The sequence below is a fragment of the Panulirus ornatus genome, chromosome 42 (genome assembly GCF_036320965.1).
Source record: "Panulirus ornatus isolate Po-2019 chromosome 42, ASM3632096v1, whole genome shotgun sequence".
Taxonomy (NCBI): Eukaryota; Metazoa; Arthropoda; class Malacostraca; order Decapoda; family Palinuridae; genus Panulirus; species Panulirus ornatus.
Window position 1 is genome coordinate 938,137 of NC_092265.1, and position 21,864 is coordinate 960,000.

General features: G+C 48.7%; 1 protein-coding gene across 19 annotated transcripts in view; it reads left to right on the plus strand.

Moving 5' to 3' along the window:
• Positions 1–21,864, plus strand: part of CaMKII (Calcium/calmodulin-dependent protein kinase II) — a 391,068-nt gene that overhangs the window by 106,053 nt on the left and 263,151 nt on the right. For all 19 annotated transcript variants that reach the window (XM_071686261.1, XM_071686265.1, XM_071686262.1 and 16 more), the window contains one exon: positions 3,924–3,983. In XM_071686261.1, the coding sequence (XP_071542362.1) occupies positions 3,924–3,983 (60 nt within the window). The remainder of the gene's footprint in view (positions 1–3,923; positions 3,984–21,864) is intronic.

Genomic DNA, 21,864 nt, shown 5'->3' on the forward strand with positions numbered 1-21,864 from the left:
CCTCATGACTGGCTGCTTGTACAGACCATTCCTCATGACTGGCTGCTTGTACAGACCATTCCTCATGACTGGCTGCTTGTATGGTAAATCAGTTTCGTCCACATATATAAATTTCTCGCCTGAATGACTTTTCACAGTCGGGGTCAGTTGAAGCTCGCAGTGTCTTTGTCACAGTTAGTGTGGGGACGGACCATGGGTCACAGGTAGTGTGGGAACAGACCATGGGGTCACAGTTAGTGTGGGGACGGACCATGGGGTCACAGGTAGTGTGGGGACGGACCATGGGTCACAGGTAGTGTGGAAACGGACCATGGGGTCACAGTTAGTGTGGGGACGGACCATGGGGTCACAGTTAGTGTGGGGACGGACCATGGAGTCACAGGTAGTGTGGGGACGGACCATGGGTCACAGTTAGTGTGGAGACGGACCATGGGGTCACAGTTAGTGTGGGGACGGACCATGGGGTCACAGTTAGTGTGGGGACGGACCATGGGGTCACAGTTAATGTGGGGAAGGACCATGAGGTCACAGTTAGTGTGGGGACGGACATGGGGTCACAGGTAATGTGGGGACGGACCATGGGGTCACAGTTAGTGTGGGGACGGACCATGGAGTCACAGGTAATGTGGGGACGGACCATGGGGTCACAGCTAATGTGGGGACGGACCATGGGGTCACAGTTAGTGTGGGGACGGACCATGGGATCACAGTTAGTGTGGGACGGACCATGGAGTCACAGGTAGTGTGGGGACGGACCATGGGGTCACAGTTAGTGTGGGAACGGACCATGGGGTCACAGTTAATGTGGGGAAGGACCCTGAGGTCACAGTTAGTGTGGGGACGGACCATGGGGTCACAGGTAATGTGGGGACGGAACATGGAGTCACAGTTAGTGTGGGGACGGACCATGGGGTCACAGGTAATGTAGGGACGGACCATGGGGTCACAGGTAGTGTGAGGACGGACCATGGGGTCACAGTTAGTGTGGGGACGGACCATGGGGTCACAGTTAGTGTGAGGACGGACCATGGGGTCACAGTTAGTGTGGGGACGGACCATGGGGTCACAGTTAGTGTGGGGACGGACCATGGGGTCACAGTTAGTGTGGGGACGGACCATGGGGTCACAGGTAGTGTGGGGACGGACCATGGGGTCACAGGTAGTGTGGGGACGGACCATGGGGTCACAGGTAGTGTGGGGACGGACCATGGGGTCACAGGTAGTGTGGGGACGGACCATGGGGTCACAGGTAGTGTGGGGACGGACCATGGGGTCACAGGTAGTGTGGGGACGGACCATGGGGTCACAGGTAGCGTGGGGACGGACCATGGGGTCACAGGTAGCGTGGGGACGGACCATGGGGTCACAGGTAGCGTGGGGACGGACCATGGGGTCACAGGTAGCGTGGGGACGGACCATGGGGTCACAGGTAGCGTGGGGACGGACCATGGGGTCACAGGTAGCGTGGGGACGGACCATGGGGTCACAGGTAGCGTGGGGACGGACCATGGGGTCACAGGTAGCGTGGGGACGGACCATGGGGTCACAGTTAGTGTGAGGACGGACCATGGGGTCACCAGTTAGTGTGGGGACGGACATGGGGTCACAGGTAGTGTGGGGACGGACCATGGGGTCACCAGTTAGTGTGGGGACGGACCATGGGGTCACAGGTAGTGTGGAAACGGACCATGGGGTCACAGTAGTGTGGGGACGGACATGGGGTCACAGGTAGTGTGAGGACGGACCATGGGGTCACAGGTAGTGTGAGGACGGACCATGGGGTCACAGGTAGTGTGGGGACGGACCATGGAGTCACAGGTAGTGTGAGGACGGACCATGGGGTCACAGGTAGTGTGGGGACGGACCATGGAGTCACAGGTAGTGTGGGGACGGACATGGGGTCACAGGTAGTGTGGAAACGGACCATGGGGTCACCAGTTAGTGTGGGGACGGACCATGGGGTCACAGTTAGTGTGGAGACGGACCATGGGGTCACAGTTAGTGTGGAGACGGACCATGGGGTCACAGTTAGTTTGGGGGACGGACCATGGGGTCACAGGTAGTGTGGAAACGGACCATGGGGTCACAGGTAGTGTGGAAACGGACCATGGGGTCAACAGGTAGCGTGGGGACGGACATGGGGTCACAGTTAGTTGTGGGGACGGACCATGGGATCACAGTTAGTGTGGGGACGGACCATGGAGTCACAGGTAATGTGGGGACGGACCATGGGGTCACAGGTAATGTGGGGACGGAACATGGAGTCACAGTTAGTGTGGGGAGGACCATGGGGTCACAGTTAGTGTGGGGAGGACCATGGGGTCACAGGTAGTGTGGAAACGGACCATGGGGTCACAGCTAATGTGGGGACGGACCATGGGGTCCACAGTTAGTGTGGGGACGGACATGGGGTCACAGGTAGTGTGGAAACGGACCATGGGGTCACAGGTAGTGTGGAAACGGACCATGGGGTCACAGCTAATGTGGGGACGGACCATTGGGTCACAGTTAGTGTGGGGAGGACCATGGGGTCACCAGTTAGTGTGGGGAGGACCATGGGGTCACAGGTAGTGTGGGGACGGACATGGGGTCACAGTTATTGTGGGGACGGACCATGGGGTCACAGTTAGTGTGGGGACGGACCATGGGGTCACCAGTTAGTGTGGGGACGACCATGGGGTCACAGTTAGTTTGGGGGACGGACCATGGGGTCACAGTTAGTGTGAGGACGGACCATGGGGTCACAGTTAGTGTGGAGACGGACCATGGGGTCCACAGTTAGTGTGGGGACGGACCATGGGGTCACAGGTAGTGTGAGGACGGACCATGGGGTCCACAGTTAGTGTGGGGAGGACCATGGGGTCACAGTTAGTGTGGGGACGACCATGGGGTCACAGGTAGCGTGGGGACGGACCATGGTGTCCACAGATGTAACCTGGTCACTAGTGGCCACAGATGTAACATGGTCTCTGGTGGCCACAGATGTAACTTGGTCACTGGTGGCCACAGATGTAACTTGGTCACTGGTGGCCACAGATGTAACCTGGTCACTGGTGTCCACATATGTAACCTGGTCACTAGTGGCCACAGATGTAACATGGTCTCTGGTGGCCACAGATGTAACCTGGTCACTGGTGTCCACATATGTAACCTGGTCACTGGGGGCCACATATGTAACCTGGTCACTGGTGTCCACATATGTAACCTGGTCACTAGTGGCCACAGATGTAACCTGGTCACTGGTGTCCACAGATGTAACCTGGTCACTGGTGGCCACAGATGTAACCTGGTCACTAGTGGCCACAGATGTAACATGGTCTCTGGTGGCCACAGATGTAACCTGGTCACTGGTGGCCACATATGTAACCTGGTCACTAGTGGCCACAGATGTAACCTGGTCACTGGTGTCCACATATGTAACCTGGTCACTGGTGTCCACAGACGTAACCTGGTCACCGGGGGCCACATATGTAACCTGGTCACTAGTGGCCACAGATGTAACATGGTCTCTGGTGGCCACATATGTAACCTGGTCACTGGGGGCCACATATGTAACCTGGTCACTAGTGGCCACAGATGTAACATGGTCTCTGGTGGCCACATATGTAACCTGGTCACTGGTGGCCACATATGTAACCTGGTCACTGGTGGCCACAGATGTAACTTGGTCACTGGTGGCCACATATGTAACCTGGTCACTGGTGTCCACAGATGTAACCTGGTCGCTGGTGGCCACAGATGTAACATGGTCTCTGGTGGCCACAGATGTAACCTGGTCACTGGTGTCCACATATGTAACCTGGTCACTGGTGTCCACAGATGTAACCTGGTCACTGGTGTCCACAGATGTAACCTGGTCACTGGTGGCTACAAGTGCTCCGCCAGCATCATTAAACACCTAACCCTCTTCTTCTCTGTTTCAGATTTCCAGAAGCTGGAGAGAGAAGCAAGAATTTGCAGAAAACTTCAGCACCCCAATATAGGTAAGTGCTCCACAGATGTCGTGCAGGTGTTACGGCCGCATCTGTTGCTCTCACACTTGTTACTGCAGCAGCTCTTACACCTGTTACGATTCCAACACCGTGGTGCACTCGTGTACTTACTGTGGTGGTACATTTGTACTAACACACATGTAACACGTACACTTGCTGTTACTACACCTATTCACAAACTGTAGTGATAGATGTACAGTAACATTTCTAACAACGACACCTGCTACTGCTACACCTGTTCACTCTTTGTAATGATACATTTATAATGCTCTTGTTTCAACAACAGCTGCACTGCAACACATGTTCACATACTGTAGAGATACATCTGTATTAGTACTAGTACATCTGCTACACCGACAGCTGCTACTATTTCACCTGTTCAGAGAGCACTTATTAGTGCCACACCTGCGCAACACAAGTGTGGAGCTTGACACCTGTTGGTAACCAGGTCAGTAGCACTCAGTAAACCTGACCACCTGGCCTCAATACACCTCTGACTGTGCGTTATCATGTACTTACACCTGACTGTACGTTATCATGTACTTACACCTGACTGTACGTTATCATGTACTTACACCTGAGTGTACGTTATCATGTACTTACACCTGACTGTACGTTATCATGTACTTACACCTGAGTGTACGTTATCATGTACTTACACCTGACTGTACGTTATCATGTACTTACGCCTGAGTGTACGTTATCATGTACTTACACCTGAGTGTACGTTATCATGTACTTACACCCGAGTGTACGTTATCATGTACTTACACCTGACTGTACGTTATCATGTACTTACATCTGACTGTACGTTACCATGTACATACATATTGTAGAAGTACTGTAAGTAGCCACTTTCAGCCGTTAGAGCCAGATATACGTGTTAGTATTATACTTACACCTGTGAGTAGTATACTGTTACTGTTTGTAAGGTACAGTTATACGCAGTCGTGTATCGTTACATGTCTTAGTACAGTTGTGAGGTTAAACTTACAATACTGTACTGCTACAGTTATACCTATGTGTACTTACTAGTACACCATATGTATACTTACACCTGTTAGTACTGTCCTGTTGTACTCATCCGTAATTACCGTTATGTTAACGCCTGTTAGCACTTCATGGTTTCACCATTACTTGTAAGTACACTTATTTGTGCTGGATTCTTCAACATGTCTCTGTAAGTAGTTCATCTCACATTTGTGAGACCAAACCATTACACTTACACATGTAAGTACTACATTGTTTTGCTTATGTTTGTGATGAACCATCATATACTAACACATTTACACTTACGTGTGTCAATAATACATCATTATCGTACATCATGTTAGAATGGCGTCCACACTCCAGTACTTGTGAGTTACGTCATCATACTTACATCCACAACTACTATAGCATGACACTTAAATGTTATCACTTAGACTTATGATAGTAGTACATCATCATACCTACACCTGTTAGTAGTACATCATCATACCTACACCTGTTAGTAGTACATCATCATACCTACACCTGTTAGTAGTACATCATCATACCTACACCTGTTAGTAGTACATCATCATACCTACACCTGTTAGTAGTACATCATCATACCTACACCTGTTAGTAGTACATCATCATACCTACACCTGTTAGTAGTACATCATCATACCTACACCTGTTAGTAGTACATCATCATACCTACACCTGTTAGTCGTGCTTGGTACTGAAAGATTGGCAGCTGTTGGTAGTAGGTTAGCACACCTTGTACTTTACATCTCCAGTAGTACACCATGTGTTACATCTCCAGTAGTACACCATGTGTTACATCTCCAGTAGTACACCATGTGTTACATCTCCAGTAGTACACCATGTGTTACATCTGTTACTCTTATCTCATTACAGTTACACCTGTCACTATTGCTGCTTCCCCCACACTTGGTAATCCTACATCTGTTACACCTGCTACTACCACACCTGTTACATATCTACTTGTAATCTTGCTGACACTGCTTCCGTTATACACCTGCTGGCACCAAACCTGTTGTACACCTGCAAGTATTACACCTGCTGGTACCACTTATTACATATCTGCTGTCTCTACACTTGTTTCACACCTGTTACACACCTGCTGGTGCTACGTGTGTTACCTGTTACTGGCATACATCTTACATATTACATCTTTCCTCTACTACTATTGTATTCCCAGCCTGTACACCTGCCAGCTCTACACCTGTCACCAGCACAGCATTTGTTACGGTTATCCCTGGTAGACATGTACTAGACAGAGCAGCAGGACTTCTGGTATACCATGATATATGGCTGAAGCACAGTGCTTGCCAGAACAGATGTCAGAGCCACATCTGTCATTATTCAGTCTGTGAGAGCTGTAAGTATTTATGCCACACCTGTTATCAGTACACGTGCTGTACTTTATGATTCATTGGCACCCGTGTTAGTGTTGCATTCCCCACACCTGTGGCTGTGGGTACTGCATCTGTTTCCTCAGTACATGTCAGTGCTACAGGTGTCATAGCTCAAGACATGTTGATAGTGCAAGTCTTAGATGTACACCTGTTATTACTGTACATTTGCCAAGACTGTAGAGCCTGGTGATGGTACAGTACACCCTGTTGCGGTACCTGGTGATGGTACAGTGCAGCCTGGTGAGGTACCTGGTGATGGTACAGTACACCCTGTTGTGGTACCTGGTGATGGTACAGTGCAGCCTGGTGAGGTACCTGGTGATGGTACAGTACACCCTGTTGTGGTACCTGGTGATGGTACAGTGCAGCCTGGTGCGGTACCTGGTGATGGTACAGTGCAGCCTGTTGCGGTACCTGGTGATGGTACAGTGCAGCCTGTTGTGGTACCTGGTGATGGTACAGTACACCCTGTTGTGGTACCTGGTGATGGTACAGTGCAGCCTGTTGTGGTACCTGGTGATGGTACAGTGCAGCCTGTTGTGGTACCTGGTGATGGTACAGTACACCCTGTTGTGGTACCTGGTGATGGTACAGTGCAGCCTGTTGTGGTACCTGGTGATGGTACAGTGCAGCCTGTTGTGGTACCTGGTGATGGTACAGTGCAGCCTGTTGTGGTACCTGGTGATGGTACAGTGCAGCCTGTTGTGGTACCTGGTGATGGTACAATGGTACACACACGAGTGCGACGCTTATTAGAACTACAGAGGTTTATGCTACACCTGTCACAACTACACCTGTCACAGCTATACTTGTCATAGCTATACTTGTCACAGCTACACATGGTAGCACGGCAGCTGTTGTGAGGCAACCAGATGTATACGACACACGTGTCGTCCACACCTGAAGCGCAGACCAGACTTTGGTCAGAGTGTAAACTTACGCTTTCCTCTTCCCCTTCCCCCTCCCACTCAGGCTACCCCTTCGCCCTCCCACCCACGCTTCCCCTCAGCTTAAAATGTTTCCACTCAAAGATGTAGCATCCCCCCCCCCCCACATATATATATATATATATATATATATATATATATATATATATATATATATATATATATATATATATATATATATATTGTTTCGAACCTGAACGTTCGTTATCACGAACCTGCGTGTTCGTAAAGGAGGAAGAAACATGGTGGGAGAGGCAACCACAGAGAGAGAATAGGAGAGAGAGAGAGAGAGAGAGAGAGAGAGAGAGAGAGAGAGAGAGAGAGAGAGAGAGAGAGAGAGAGAGAGAGAGAGAGAGAGAGAGTAATTACAGCGATGAGATTTCACCAGAAGGCGGGGCCTGCTCTCACGGGAGTTGGGGGGGGGGGGGGGGGGTTAGTGTGTAAATCCTGAGAGGAGAGAGATAAGATAAGGAGGCTGTCCTTGACAGGTGGGAAAACTGGAGATAGGAGGCAGGCGCGCACGGAGATAAGACGACCGGGCCGCATGGTAGAAAAGGAGGAGGAGGTGGGAGACGTTTGATAAAGATGGAGGAGATGGCTTGATGTAGAGGGTGGGACGGACCACTTGATAAAGAATATGGAACATCTTGATAAAGGAAGGAAGACGTTTGTTCAAGATGGAAGGAAGCGCTTGATATATAGAGGGAGGGTGGGACGGACCACTTGATAAAGAGGATGTGGTGTCACTCGATAAAGAAGAGGTAGAGTTGCCTGTGAGAGAACGAGGGTCAGACACATGACAGATACGAGGTGGACGCATATCATGATGAGGATGAGGAACAACAAGACTTGAGTCAAACATTGTTGTGTGTGGGACACTGTAGACCTCTGAACATTGTACACTATTAATGACCAATACTGGAACATTAATGTTACTCCTCAACACGGCTAATGCTCATAACTTGTTCATATATATATATATATATATATATATATATATATATATATATATATTGTACGTAACCAAACCCTGTCCATCTTCCTCTTACATTTTCCAAGGCGATGTCACACGTAATATTTCATTACGCCGTCATCTCTGCAATGGCCAGGATCATCATGGGCGGACGTCCGGGCTGGGAAGGTTTCTAGGTCCATGTGTTGAGTCCATAGCGTTTTGATCTGCTGAATGGGGCGAGGCCACGCTGATGAAGTGTTCCAGGAAGTAGCCGCCTGATCTTGCGTTTTGAGCACCCAAGGGGCCTAGAAATATCATGTGTATCCACATTTGCTCGGCTTGCAGGCAAGAACATGGTCAGTCTCCTCCTTAGAAAGGTAAGAGCCAACCAGCCTGAAGCACAGGTGGAAGAAATACTGCACCTTGAAAAACAGTTCCGAGCATGAAGTGGCAGCCTGAACGAGTAAAGAAAGAACATCGTTCCCTCATGATAGCCTGAAGCACAGTGAGGCAGGTTACTGGTGCTCTCGCTGTTTGAAACACTAGCTTCATCGACCAGCTGTACGATGATTTTACTTTGAGAGTAATATGTTTGTGCCAGCAATAAACTGTAACCGTGTTTGGTCTTTGAAAATATAAGGGAGGCACATACTTGTTTTTTTGTAGAAACTGTATATATATATATATATATATATATATATATATATATATATATATATATATATATATATATATATATATATATATATATATATATATATATATTATTAGGTACAGTAGGGTTGAGGGTCAAGTCAATTGGGAGGTGAGTTTGAATGGTGAAAAACTGGAGGAAGTGAAGTGTTTTAGATATCTGGGAGTGGATCTGTCAGCGGATGGAACCATGGAAGCGGAAGTGGATCATAGGGTGGGGGAGGGGGCGAAAATTTTGGGAGCCTTGAAAAATGTGTGGAAGTCGAGAACATTATCCCGGAAAGCAAAAATGGGTATGTTTGAAGGAATAGTAGTTCCAACAATGTTGTATGGTTGCGAGGCGTGGGCTATGGATAGAGTTGTGCGCAGGAGGATGGATGTGCTGGAAATGAGATGTTTGAGGACAATGTGTGGTGTGAGGTGGTTTGATCGAGTAAGTAACGTAAGGGTAAGAGAGATGTGTGGAAATAAAAAGAGCGTGGTTGAGAGAGCAGAAGAGGGTGTTTTGAAATGGTTTGGGCACATGGAGAGAATGAGTGAGGAAAGATTGACCAAGAGGATATATGTGTCGGAGGTGGAGGGAACGAGGAGAAGAGGGAGACCAAATTGGAGGTGGAAAGATGGAGTGAAAAGGATTTTGTGTGATCGGGGCCTGAACATGCAGGAGGGTGAAAGGAGGGCAAGGAATAGAGTGAATTGGAGCGATGTGGTATACAGGGGTTGACGTGCTGTCAGTGGATTGAATCAAGGCATGTGAAGCGTCCGGGGTAAACCATGGAAAGCTGTGTAGGTATGTATATTTCCGTGTGTGGACGTGTGTATGTACATGTGTATGGGGGGGGTTGGGCCATTTCTTTCGTCTGTTTCCTTGCGCTACCTCGCAAACGCGGGAGACAGCGACAAAGTCTAAAAAAAAAAAAAAAAAAAAAATATATATATATATATATATATATATATATATATATATATATATATATATATATATATACATATATATATACCCAAATCCGGCGGCGCAGAAAGAGGGCATATATATATATATATATATATATATATATATATATATATATATATATATATATATATATATATATATATATATATATATATATATATATAATTGTTTTCAAGGAACAAGAACGAGAGAACAGTGCAATATGAGAGGAAAACTCTTGGATCTAAATCTGGTTCTGTATCACAAATGGAAGATACAAAAATGTGACTGACGTCAAAGGATCAGAGATCAACCTTGCTGGAGGAAATGTTGTAGTGAACAGTGGTCATGATGACTCCTGGGGTGGTGTAGTTGGTCATGATGACTCCTGGGGTGGTGTAGTTGGTCATGATGACTCCTGGGGTGGTGTAGTTGGTCATGATGACTCCTGGGGTGGTGTAGTTGGTCATGATGACTGGTGAGGTCGAGCGAGGAGCAGGAGCTCCGTGGTGTTGATCATTACCACGTACGCTTCATCTGCTGAAGTATGGCCAGCTTCACCTGACTTACACTACTACCATGCAGCACGACGGTACGACGCTGCAGCACGACGGTACCACGCTGCAGCACGACGGTACCACGCTGCAGCACGACGGTACCACGCTGCAGCACGACGGTCCCACGCTGCAGCGCGACGGTACCACGCTGCAGCACGACGGTACGACGCTGCAGCTCGACGGTACGACGCTGCAGCACGACGGTACCACGCTGCAGCACGACGGTACCACGCTGCAGCACGACGGTACGACGCTGCAGCTCGACGGTACGACGCTGCAGCACGACGGTACCACGCTGCAGCACGACGGTACGACGCTGCAGCACGACGGTACGACGCTGCAGCACGACGGTACGGATTGGTCAAGATGCTCATTAAGAGGAGGTCAGGTGACGGTATGGCGCGCCAGGTTGTATGGTTAATGTGGGCGGGTCAGGGTCACGTGAGGCGCCCCAGTGACCCTGACCCAGGGAGAGGGGTCGGACTTCAGTGAACAGTCATGACCCAGAACATGACCTGTCAGGCAAGTACCATGCTCCAGAACATGACGTGTTCAGTCGTAGGGTGTCAGTGAACAGTTGTTCTCTTGATTGCCGGGTGATGAACAAAACGTTCATTGCCACACTGTTATGGCAAAGTACAATTATTGTGTTACAATTTGTGTTAATAACCGACCGTTCTCATAAACCTTTTGAGGCGCTCAACACCACTGTTGACACACCCAGTGTTACCACACCTTGTGTTACTCTGCCATACTTAGTGTTGCCATACCTAGTGACACTACACTCCAATTTACCACACAGGGTTGGCACGCCCAGTGATTTTAGACAGTGTTGCCATACCTAGTGATACCACACCTAGTGTTGTCACACTTGATATTGCCACCCCTAATGTTGTCACACTTCGTGTTGCCACACCTTATGTTGTCACACCTTATGTTGCCACACCTTATGTTGTCACACCTTATGTTGTCACACCTTATGTTGCCACACCTTATGTTGTCACACCTTATGTTGTCACACCTTATGTTGCCACACCTTATGTTGTCACACCTTATGTTGTCACACCTTATGTTGCCACACCTTATGTTGTCACACCTTATGTTGACACATTCAGGTGTTGCATACTAGTTTTGCGATACCCAGTGTTGCCACAATTAGTGTTACTACGCCCAGTGTTGCCGTACCTGATGTTGTCATACCCAGTAGTTCCATAACCAGTCTTGCCATACTTAGTGTTGCCAGCAACATCTAGTGCTGGTAAACCCAGTGTTGCCATACCCAGTGTTTTCTTACCCAGTGTTGTTATATCCAGTGCTATTACCCTCAGTGTTGCCACACCCACTTTGCCATATTTAGTGCTGCCATGCCCAGTGTGGTACACCTAGTGTGTTATAAATGTGTTGACATACCATGTATGGCACGTCCGGTAGAACTATACCGTATTGCCATGGCCAATTATCCTACACCTAGTGTTACTAGCTGGTTTTCTGGTAGCTACCACTCGACCCTCAAGGAGCAGCTGGTGTGGCTAAAGCATGAGATGTGATGGTGTGGGACGGGTTGGTGCTGATGTTTCTGCATGATCGCTGTGATAAAGCCCGTCTTGTGGGGGGAAGGGGGGTCTAGAGAGGGCTCTGGAGGGGCAAGAGGGGGCGCTGGATGGGGTTCTGAGAGGATGGTGGAGGAGGGGGGCGCTGGAAGGTGCAGAGGGAGGGGGAGGTGAAGGGTGACGTGTGAGGGTGAGGGTAGCACGAGGGGCTTGTCTCCCCATCCTGTCATAACCTGGGAGCACCAGCGACTTGCTATGCAGGTCCTAACCTGTCAGTAAGGTCGCTACGGACGGTAGAACCACCTCTCTCTCTCTCTCTCTCTCTCTCTCTCTCTCTCTCTCTCTCTCTCTCTCTCTCTCTCTCTCTCTCTCTCTCTCTCTCTCTCTCTCTTAGGTGGATGATATTTGAAAACTTTTTTGTCAGTGAGTCTTTTGATGAGCTTCAGGGGAGCCATGAGGAAAGTAAAAAGTGGGCTGGGGCAGTGAGGCGTGGTGGGCTGCTGGAGGAGGAGGAGGGGAGAGAAACTGCTGGTCACTGAAGGGTCACGGCTGGTCTGCTCCTGGTCAGGTCACGTCGAGGTGTGGAGGGAACGTGGTTGACTGATAATGATGACAGTTATGGTAATGAAAAGATGGTGCAGGACGAAGCTCTGGTGCAGGACAGGACAGATCATATTTGTGGTATATACATAATGTTAAGTCCAGGGCACCTGCCTACCCTCGTGGCGTAGCAGCCGGCAGCACCATGTAGTATGGAGAGGATATGCTGCCATGCAGAATGTCATAGGAAGGTATAAAGAAGACATCCCTGTCTCCTGACTGATGGTGTCCTTCATGACACGTACGCTCACACCTGAAACGAAAAGAAAAGACCGTAGTGATACGTTACAAGAGTGTTACTCACTCTCAGGTCTCTTTCTTCTTTTACTTCTAATACCTGACTACCGAGCACTTACCATCTGATATCCACTTTATTACGAAAATGTGTTTGTTTGCCATGTTTGGGGCTGCTCCATTAGTTTGTCTGAATCACTTTTGATCTTGGTGTAGGAGCGATCAGGCAGGGTTTATGCCCGTTTGTGCACCTATTCTCATAGGTGCTCCTGTGTGCTGGGCAGGGAGCAGAGGCAGGCACACGTGAGAGTTGAGTCGAGGGAAATTGGTGTACATATTCTGGAGTTCAGGTGGAGGAAGTGGTTCAGGTGTCTCGAGTTTATGCATTACGGTAGAGACAAGGGCTGGAGGATCTGTTGATGGCACCATCATGTTTCCTACAACTAAATATATTATCCAGAGCGACACAGTGAGAGGTGCTGTGGACTGAACACCCTGCTGGGCTGGGGACTTAGGCCTAGTGAGACAGTAAGGTGGCACGGTGCAGGGTATGGCGGGAGGTGCCATGTGTGATGGACGGTTTTGCAGTGTGGCAGCAGGAGGTATCCTGTGGGAGGGAGAAGTTTAGAGGGTGGCTGGAGTTACCATGTGGAAGGAGAGGTTTGGAGGTTTGCTAGAGTTACCGTATGGGAGGAGAGGTGTGCAGGCAGGGTGAGTGACACATGAGACCACACCTGTATGATGGAAGAGTCTTGCGGGTTGGGGCTGGCCACTCAAGAGCCACCCTCCCTGCCGCTACTATGCCTATACTCTCACTTCACTCCCGAGAGAGAGAGAGAGAGAGAGAGAGAGAGAGAGAGAGAGAGAGAGAGAGAGAGAGAGAGAGAGAGAGAGAGAGAGAGAGCACTTTTCATTTATTTCAGTAACTATATGTTTGTGTGTGCGATGTTGACTATTGTGTAGTTAAGGAGAGGGGACCCATGCCTGGCGGTCCTCTGTCTAAGGAGCTGTGAGGAAGATGGCAGGAGGAGGTGGAGGAGGAGGTGGTGTGTGAGAGGTTTGCTGGTGGTGGGTATGTGACGTTACCAGGAGGCTGGTCATTGTTGTAGTGTGAGGTAAGAGTGATCACATCCTGGGGCGGCGTGAGACTGGGCCCGCCCGCGTGATGACTACATTACTGGCAAGCGTCGTGAGGAGAGCTGGGTCTTGTGACCCTGAGGTAGGTCCTGCCTGCCCTAACTTGTGGCCGCGTCACATATTTACGTCAGCTTGACAGAACCAATTGACGTACGTACGTACGTACGTACATACGTACTTGTCTGCCTCAAGTAGAGGGTTGTTGGTGGGTCAGACTTCATCCCTGACACCATGACCATCGCCAGTGTTTCCTGCGGTCGCCAGTGGCCGCCTGCCAGAGGCCTGCGCCCACGTCCACGTTTATGGAAGACGTGATCAGTGCCGGCCGGCCGGCCATAACGTGCCTCATAGTCTGCTTGGTTGCCCGCGTGGATGGATGCCAGGTAGGGAGTAGCACGCCACCTGGATGTTGTGTGTGTGTGTGTGTGTGTGTGTGTGTGTGTGTGTGTGTGTGTGTGTGTGTGTTATGGATGGTGGTATGAGAAATGTTTTGGCTGGTTTGTGGCAAGACTATCAGTGTAGATCGTTAGTAGAGTGACAACGTGGTTAGTTAGTGATACAAACAACAAATCATTGACCGTAATTGTGACGGTGTAATAACACAGACAGTCACTCCCCTGAGCCTGGCCTGGCGCCACATATTTACTTGTCTACTGTCCAAGATTTCCTCACACTTGGCACAAGCTTCCACCGTGTCTCTGTGATCATCGTTACGTCTTCTGTCTTTTCTTCGTCCGTCGTATTCTTGCTCTGCCTCACCCGTGTCCGTCCGTCTTCCTCTGGTAGGGTAACTTGTCCTTGCTGAACCACGTCCATACACACTCTTCCTTACCGGCTGACCTCCTCATGTGTGTGTGTGTGTGTGTGTGTGTGTGTGTGTGTGTGTGTGTGTGTGTGGAGGATTTGTGTTGCACGGAGCGTGGAAGTAGTGGTTGAGGGAGTGTGGGAGGAGGGTCAGAGTGATGTAGAGAGTACGACAGACAGACAGATGATGAGGTGCAAGTGTTAGAGTGAGGAATGTTGGAATGATGAGGGAGTGCCAGAGGTCTTTAAGTAGGGTGGGGAGTGATAATGAGATGGTGTGTGAGTGAGAACCAGGATGAAGGCAGAGTGGACATATTGGAGTAGTATTGGTCCACCAGAGAACTCCTTTGGAGGGGGGGGGGGGGAATCTCTATAGCCTTACGACCCGACGAATCTATCCTGGCGACCTGGGGGCACGGGGTTGGTCACGGTCCCTGGAGCGAGGCCAAGTGGGCAAGCTGGGCTACATACAGGCTACTGTCCTAAGGTGCTTCATGTTGTCGTCCATCCAACTCCTCACACTGAACTTTGTACTACATCCACTTGAGACTGAACGCTTCAGTCTGAACATTACACTTCCTCCAATTTATCTGTTCAAACTGACACCTTAGCTAACCTGTCCTTCGACCCTGCTGAACCTGACAACCTTACTTTTATTCGCATTTACATTCAATTTCCTCCTTTCACACACCCTTCCTAACTCAGTCACCAACTTCTGCAGTTTCTCATCGAATCCACCACCAGTGTTGTATCATCGGCAAACAACACATGACACTTCCCAGGCCCTCTCATCCCTCACATACTCGCCCCTCTCTCCAAGACTCTTGCATTTACCTCCCTAACCACCCCATCCATAAACGAATTAAACAAACAGGATGACATCACACACCTCTGCCTGAGACAGTCTGTATTTAGGAACCATTCACTATCCTTTGTTCCTTCTCGTACTCATGCCTTATACCCTTGATAGAAATTACTCACTGCTTCCAGTAGCTTACCTCCCACACCGTGTTTTTAATGCCTTCCACAAAAACATCTCAATCAACCCTATCATATGCCTTCTCGAGATCCATAAATGCCACATACAAATCCATCTGTTTCTCTTAAGTATTTCTCACACACATTCCTCAAAGCAAACATCTGATCCACACATCTTCTACCACTTCTGAAACCACACTGCTCCTCCCCAGTCTAGTACTGTGTACATGCCTTTGCCCTCTCATTCACTACCCTCCATACAACTAACCAAGTATACTCAACAAACTTATTATACCTCTGTAGTTTGAACACTTACATTTACCTCCCATATCTTGATACAGTGTCATTATACATTCATTCCGCCAGTCCTCATACGCTTCAGCATAAATACTTTGGAAATCCTAACCAACCAACCCACAACACAGTCAGTCCACTTTTTGATAAATTCACCAGCAATACCATCCACTCCAGCTGTCTTGCCATTGCATCTAGGAAGGATTACACTACCTCTTTTCTCTTCACCAAACCACTCTCCATGACTCTCACTTCGCATCCCACCCTGACCCAAACACCCTACATCTGCACCCTGTCATCAAACACATTCAACAGTCCTTCAATATATATATATATATATATATATATATATATATATATATATATATATATATATATATATATATATAAATGTGTGTTATATGGACAGTATAGAGTGGGAGTTAGTGAGGGCGAGCCAGTATTAAGGGTAGGTGGTGGTCGTACCCGTGTGGGTGGGGGATTATTTGTCTTATTTTTCCTGAGAAGTGATCACCTTCGCCATCTTTGTTCTGGTTTAGAAAATTGAAGTTTGTGATCAAGTCTCGCCTTACTCTTTTCTTTTCCTTTGAAAACAAATACTTGGTCTCTTAACCTCTTTTTAATTCATTTGTTTCTGTAAGTGCGATGAGCAGTCTTGAGAATCATATTTCTGTTTCGGTCTGATATACGTTGTGAACATCTTGGTGAAATTTCCTTGTTCATATACTCAGAACTAACTATAACATGAGTCAGTTTAACACTGACTACTGTGCAATCCTCCCATGGTAGGACTCTGGCGACAGATTTGGAACAAACTTGATTATTAAATCCATATTGTACACAGATTCTTGTAGCGTATACCATGCTAGATTGTATTCATATTGTACACAGATTCTTGTAGCGTATACCATGCTAGATTGTATTCATATTGTACACAGGTTCTTGTAGCGTATACCTCGCTAGATTGTAATCATATCCAGACTTTTTCACATTAAAAAAGAAGTCTCATCTTCATCGCGGCTTTTACCTGAGATGGCTTCCATCATGTAGGAGGCCAAGTTTGAAGCTTGTCCAAGTTTTCTCTTATAAGTTGATGCCATCCTGGTGGTTACTGACTTCCCTCGTCACCTCAACATCATCCACAACGACATTCATCATTAAGTCATTACCTAGAACAACAACAACAACAACACTCCCAGGACTGATCTCTGGTGTTCGTCCCCGGACACCCTCACTGATGACTTCTCTCTTCCTTTCTGCAGTATTCAATCATGGCAGGAGTCTGGCCTCACGTGCCTGCATAATACGTTCTTTCTCCTTTCCCAAACCCGTCAAAACAACAACTTCCCGTGTGGACAGATGTAGGCGCTGTGTGCCACTCCACCCTCACACCCACGCCCATCCATCCATCTCTCTCGTCTAAGACAGACTTCATTCCCTCATTAACGACCAAGACACGTGTTATATACATCTTCATCTCCCTAGATTGATGTTGTCATTCTCTGACGCAGTTTCCCATTTTCAAATGCTCCATTTCCTTTCTGATTATCATTTCCCTTTGTTTTTAAGACCAGGGTAGTGAGAGAGGCTGGTCTGTAGTTCAGTACAGTGTCCTGGTAACCTTCCTTAAAAAAACTCATATTTATCATCTTCCATTCCTTGGCGCCATACCGTCTTCGGGCGGGTTGTGGAACACGGCTTCTGCCGGCCACTTGGGGGTTGTGGAACACGGCTTCTGCCGGCCACTTGGCCAGACGTTCCTGCTCACTCGTGTAGAACATATGCTCAGACGTCGTCAAGGTCATGTGCTTTATGTATATGTTCTTCATGAACTAAGACCCTTTACTACTGTGTGTTCATGTGTTCCTGTGTATCCATATCTGGTAACAACACTGCCTGGTACCCTTCTGGTCACAACACTGCCTGGTACCCTCCTGGTCACAACACTGCCTGGTACCCTCCTGGTCACAACACTGCCTGGTACCCTTCAAAGTGCCTGGTACCCTCCTGGTCACAACACTGCCTGGTACCATACAACACTGTGTTTCTGATATGAATGTCTTGCTGACTTGAACATTTATGTTACATTCAACACTAATGGCTGTTTGTAACACTGACATGTAACACTCATGGTTGTAACACTGTTGCTGACACTGCTGCTGGACTATGCCTTTGTTGTTATTGTAAATTTAAAGTTGTTTAATGTTATGTTTGAAGTGTTCTATAAACTTTCACTGTTAATTACTTGTTTCTCATTTATATAATATATACTTGTGGGTCTCGTGTATACATATAAGGTGACGAGGGCGTGGACAGTGTGTGTGTGTGTGTGTGTGTGTGTGTGTGTGTGTGTGTGTGGACAGGGAACTTGAGACAGTAGATGATGGTGATGCAAGAAATATATGAGGTGTGAAGAAGGTGTAGATGCCTGGCTGACTTCATCCCTGCCTTGCGTGTAGAGAGAGGATGGTGGTGAAGCCTGTGTTACTGATGTACCTCACGGAGCGGGTGACGGTCCCGGCACGTGTAGGTGGCAGGAGAGACATGGATGAACACATCCAGGTCGGATGTATGACAAGCGAATGATGACTGGACGTAGACTGTTGCAGAATGTCATATGTCAGGATGGTAGGTTGTGGTAGCGTGTAATGTATCAGGATGGTAGGTTGTGGTAGCGTGTTGTAGACCAGGATGGAACTTGACAGTTGTATGTCTTATCGGAAGAATGATGTTGAGCAATTCTATCCTGATGTTACGTAGGACGATGAAGGTAAGAGACGCAAGGCTGGTCAGACGTGGTGCAAGGTAAACAGTACATTGCTGGAGTCTTCCAGTAGTGCCAGTCTGTATGTGTGTGTGGGGAGGTTCACGGTGGTGCTGGGGTGCAGGACTCCTGCTGAAGTGTGTGTGGCGAGGTTCACGGTGGTGCTGGGGTGCAGGGCTCCTGCTGAAGTGTGTGTGGCGAGGTTCACGGTGGTGCTGGGGTGCAGGACTCCTGCTGAAGTGTCTGTGGGGAGGTTCACGGTGGTGCTGGGGTGCAGGGCTCCTGCTGAAGTGTGTGTGGCGAGGTTCACGGTGGTGCTGGGGTGCAGGACTCCTGCTGAAGTGTGTGTGGGGAGGTTCACGGTGGTGCTGGGGTGCAGGGCTCCTGCTGAAGTGTGTGTGGCGAGGTTCACGGTGGTGCTGGGGTGCAGGACTCCTGCTGAAGTGTGTGTGGGGAGGTTCACGGTGGTGCTGGGGTGCAGGACTCCTGCTGAAGTGTGTGTGGCGAGGTTCACGGTGGTGCTGGGGTGCAGGACTCCTGCTGAAGTGTGTGTGGGGAGGTTCACGGTGGTGCTGGGGTGCAGGGCTCCTGCTGAAGTGTGTGTGGCGAGGTTCACGGTGGTGCTGGGGTGCAGGACTCCTGCTGAAGTGTGTGTGGGGAGGTTCACGGTGGTGCTGGGGTGCAGGACTCCTGCTGAAGTGTGTGTGGGGAGGTTCACGGTGTAAGTTTGGTAAGGATCGTGTGTGATGATGTGACAAGTGGCCAGCCGTGACCAAGAGAGGTGTGCTATTGTGAGTAGAATACAGTCTGTCTCCACCACTTGCTGGTGGGTGGAGAAAGTGAGCATGTTGGTGGTAGGGGTGCAGTTGACAGCACCTCCAACACCGCTCCTGTCCACGTACCCCCCCGCCCTCCTCCTCCCCCGCTACTAGTGGTGTCACGTGACGTGTGTGGTGTACGCAAGGTGTGGTGTTACAGACAATGTCATTCTGTTGATTTACTGACATGATAGACGATGTACCTCAGCAGTATTTGTTGTTCATTTGCCTTACTTCCTTGAACACGAGGGTACCATCCCTGAACACGACGGTACGATCCTTGAACACGAGGGTACGATCCTTGAGCACGACGGTACGATCCTTGAACACGACGGTACGATCCTACCGTCATGATGAGGGATCCTACCGTCATGATGAAGGATCCTACCATCATGATGAAGGATCCTACCGTCATGATGAAGGATCCTACCGTCATGATGAAGGATCCTACCGTCATGATGAAGGATCCTACCGTCATGATGAAGGATCCTACCGTCATGATGAAGGATCCTACCGTCATGATGAAGGATCCTACCGTCATGATGAAGGATCCTACCGTCATGATGAAGGATCCTACCGTCATGATGAAGGATCCTACCATCATGATGAAGGATCCTACCGTCATGATGAGGGATCCTACCGTCATGATGAGGATCCTACCATCATGATGAAGGATCCTACCGTCATGATGAAGGATCCTACCGTCATGATGAAGGATCCTACCATCATGATGAAGGATCTACCGTCATGATGAGGGATCCTACCGTCATGATGAAGGATCCTACCGTCATGATGAAGGATCCTACCATCATGATGAAGGATCCTACCGTCATGATGAAGGATCCTACCGTCATGATGAAGGATCCTACCGTCATGATGAAGGATCCTACCGTCATGATGAAGGATCCTACCGTCATGATGAAGGATCCTACCGTCATGATGAAGGATCCTACCATCATGATGAAGGATCCTAACCGTCATGATGAAGGATCCTACCGTCATGATGAGGATCCTACCGTCATGATGAAGGATCCTACCGTCATGATGAAGGATCCTACCATCATGATGAAGGATCCTACCATCATGATGAGGGATCCTACCGTCATGATGAAGGATCCTACCGTCATGATGAAGGATCCTACCGTCATGATGAAGGATCCTACCGTCATGATGAAGGATCCTACCGTCATGATGAAGGATCCTACCGTCATGATGAAGGATCCTACCGTCATGATGAAGGATCCTACCATCATGATGAAGGATCCTACCGTCATGATGAAGGATCCTACCGTCATGATGAAGGATCCTACCGTCATGATGAAGGATCCTACCGTCATGATGAGGGATCCTACCGTCATGATGAAGGATCCTACCGTCATGATGAAGGATCCTACCGTCATGATGAAGGATCCTACCGTCATGATGAAGGATCCTACCATCATGATGAAGGATCCTACCGTCATGATGAAGGATCCTACCGTCATGATGAAGGATCCTACCGTCATGATGAAGGATCCTACCGTCATGATGAAGGATCCTACCGTCATGATGAAGGATCCTACCATCATGATGAAGGATCCTACCGTCATGATGAAGGATCCTACCGTCATGATGAAGGATCCTACCGTCATGATGAAGGATCCTACCATCATGATGAAGGATCCTACCGTCATGATGAAGGATCCTACCGTCATGATGAAGGATCCTACCGTCATGATGAAGGATCCTACCGTCATGATGAAGGATCCTACCGTCATGATGAAGGATCCTACCATCATGATGAAGGATCCTACCGTCATGATGAAGGATCCTACCATCATGATGAGGGATCCTACCGTCATGATGAAGGATCCTACCGTCATGATGAAGGATCCTACCGTCATGATGAAGGATCCTACCGTCATGATGAAGGATCCTACCGTCATGATGAAGGATCCTACCATCATGATGAAGGATCCTACCGTCATGATGAAGGATCCTACCGTCATGATGAAGGATCCTACCGTCATGATGAAGGATCCTACCGTCATGATGAAGGATCCTACCGTCATGATGAAGGATCCTACCGTCATGATGAGGGATCCTACCGTCATGATGAAGGATCCTACCGTCATGATGAGGGATCCTACCGTCATGATGAAGGATCCTACCGTCATGATGAAGGATCCTACCGTCATGATCCTCCCACACTAACCATAC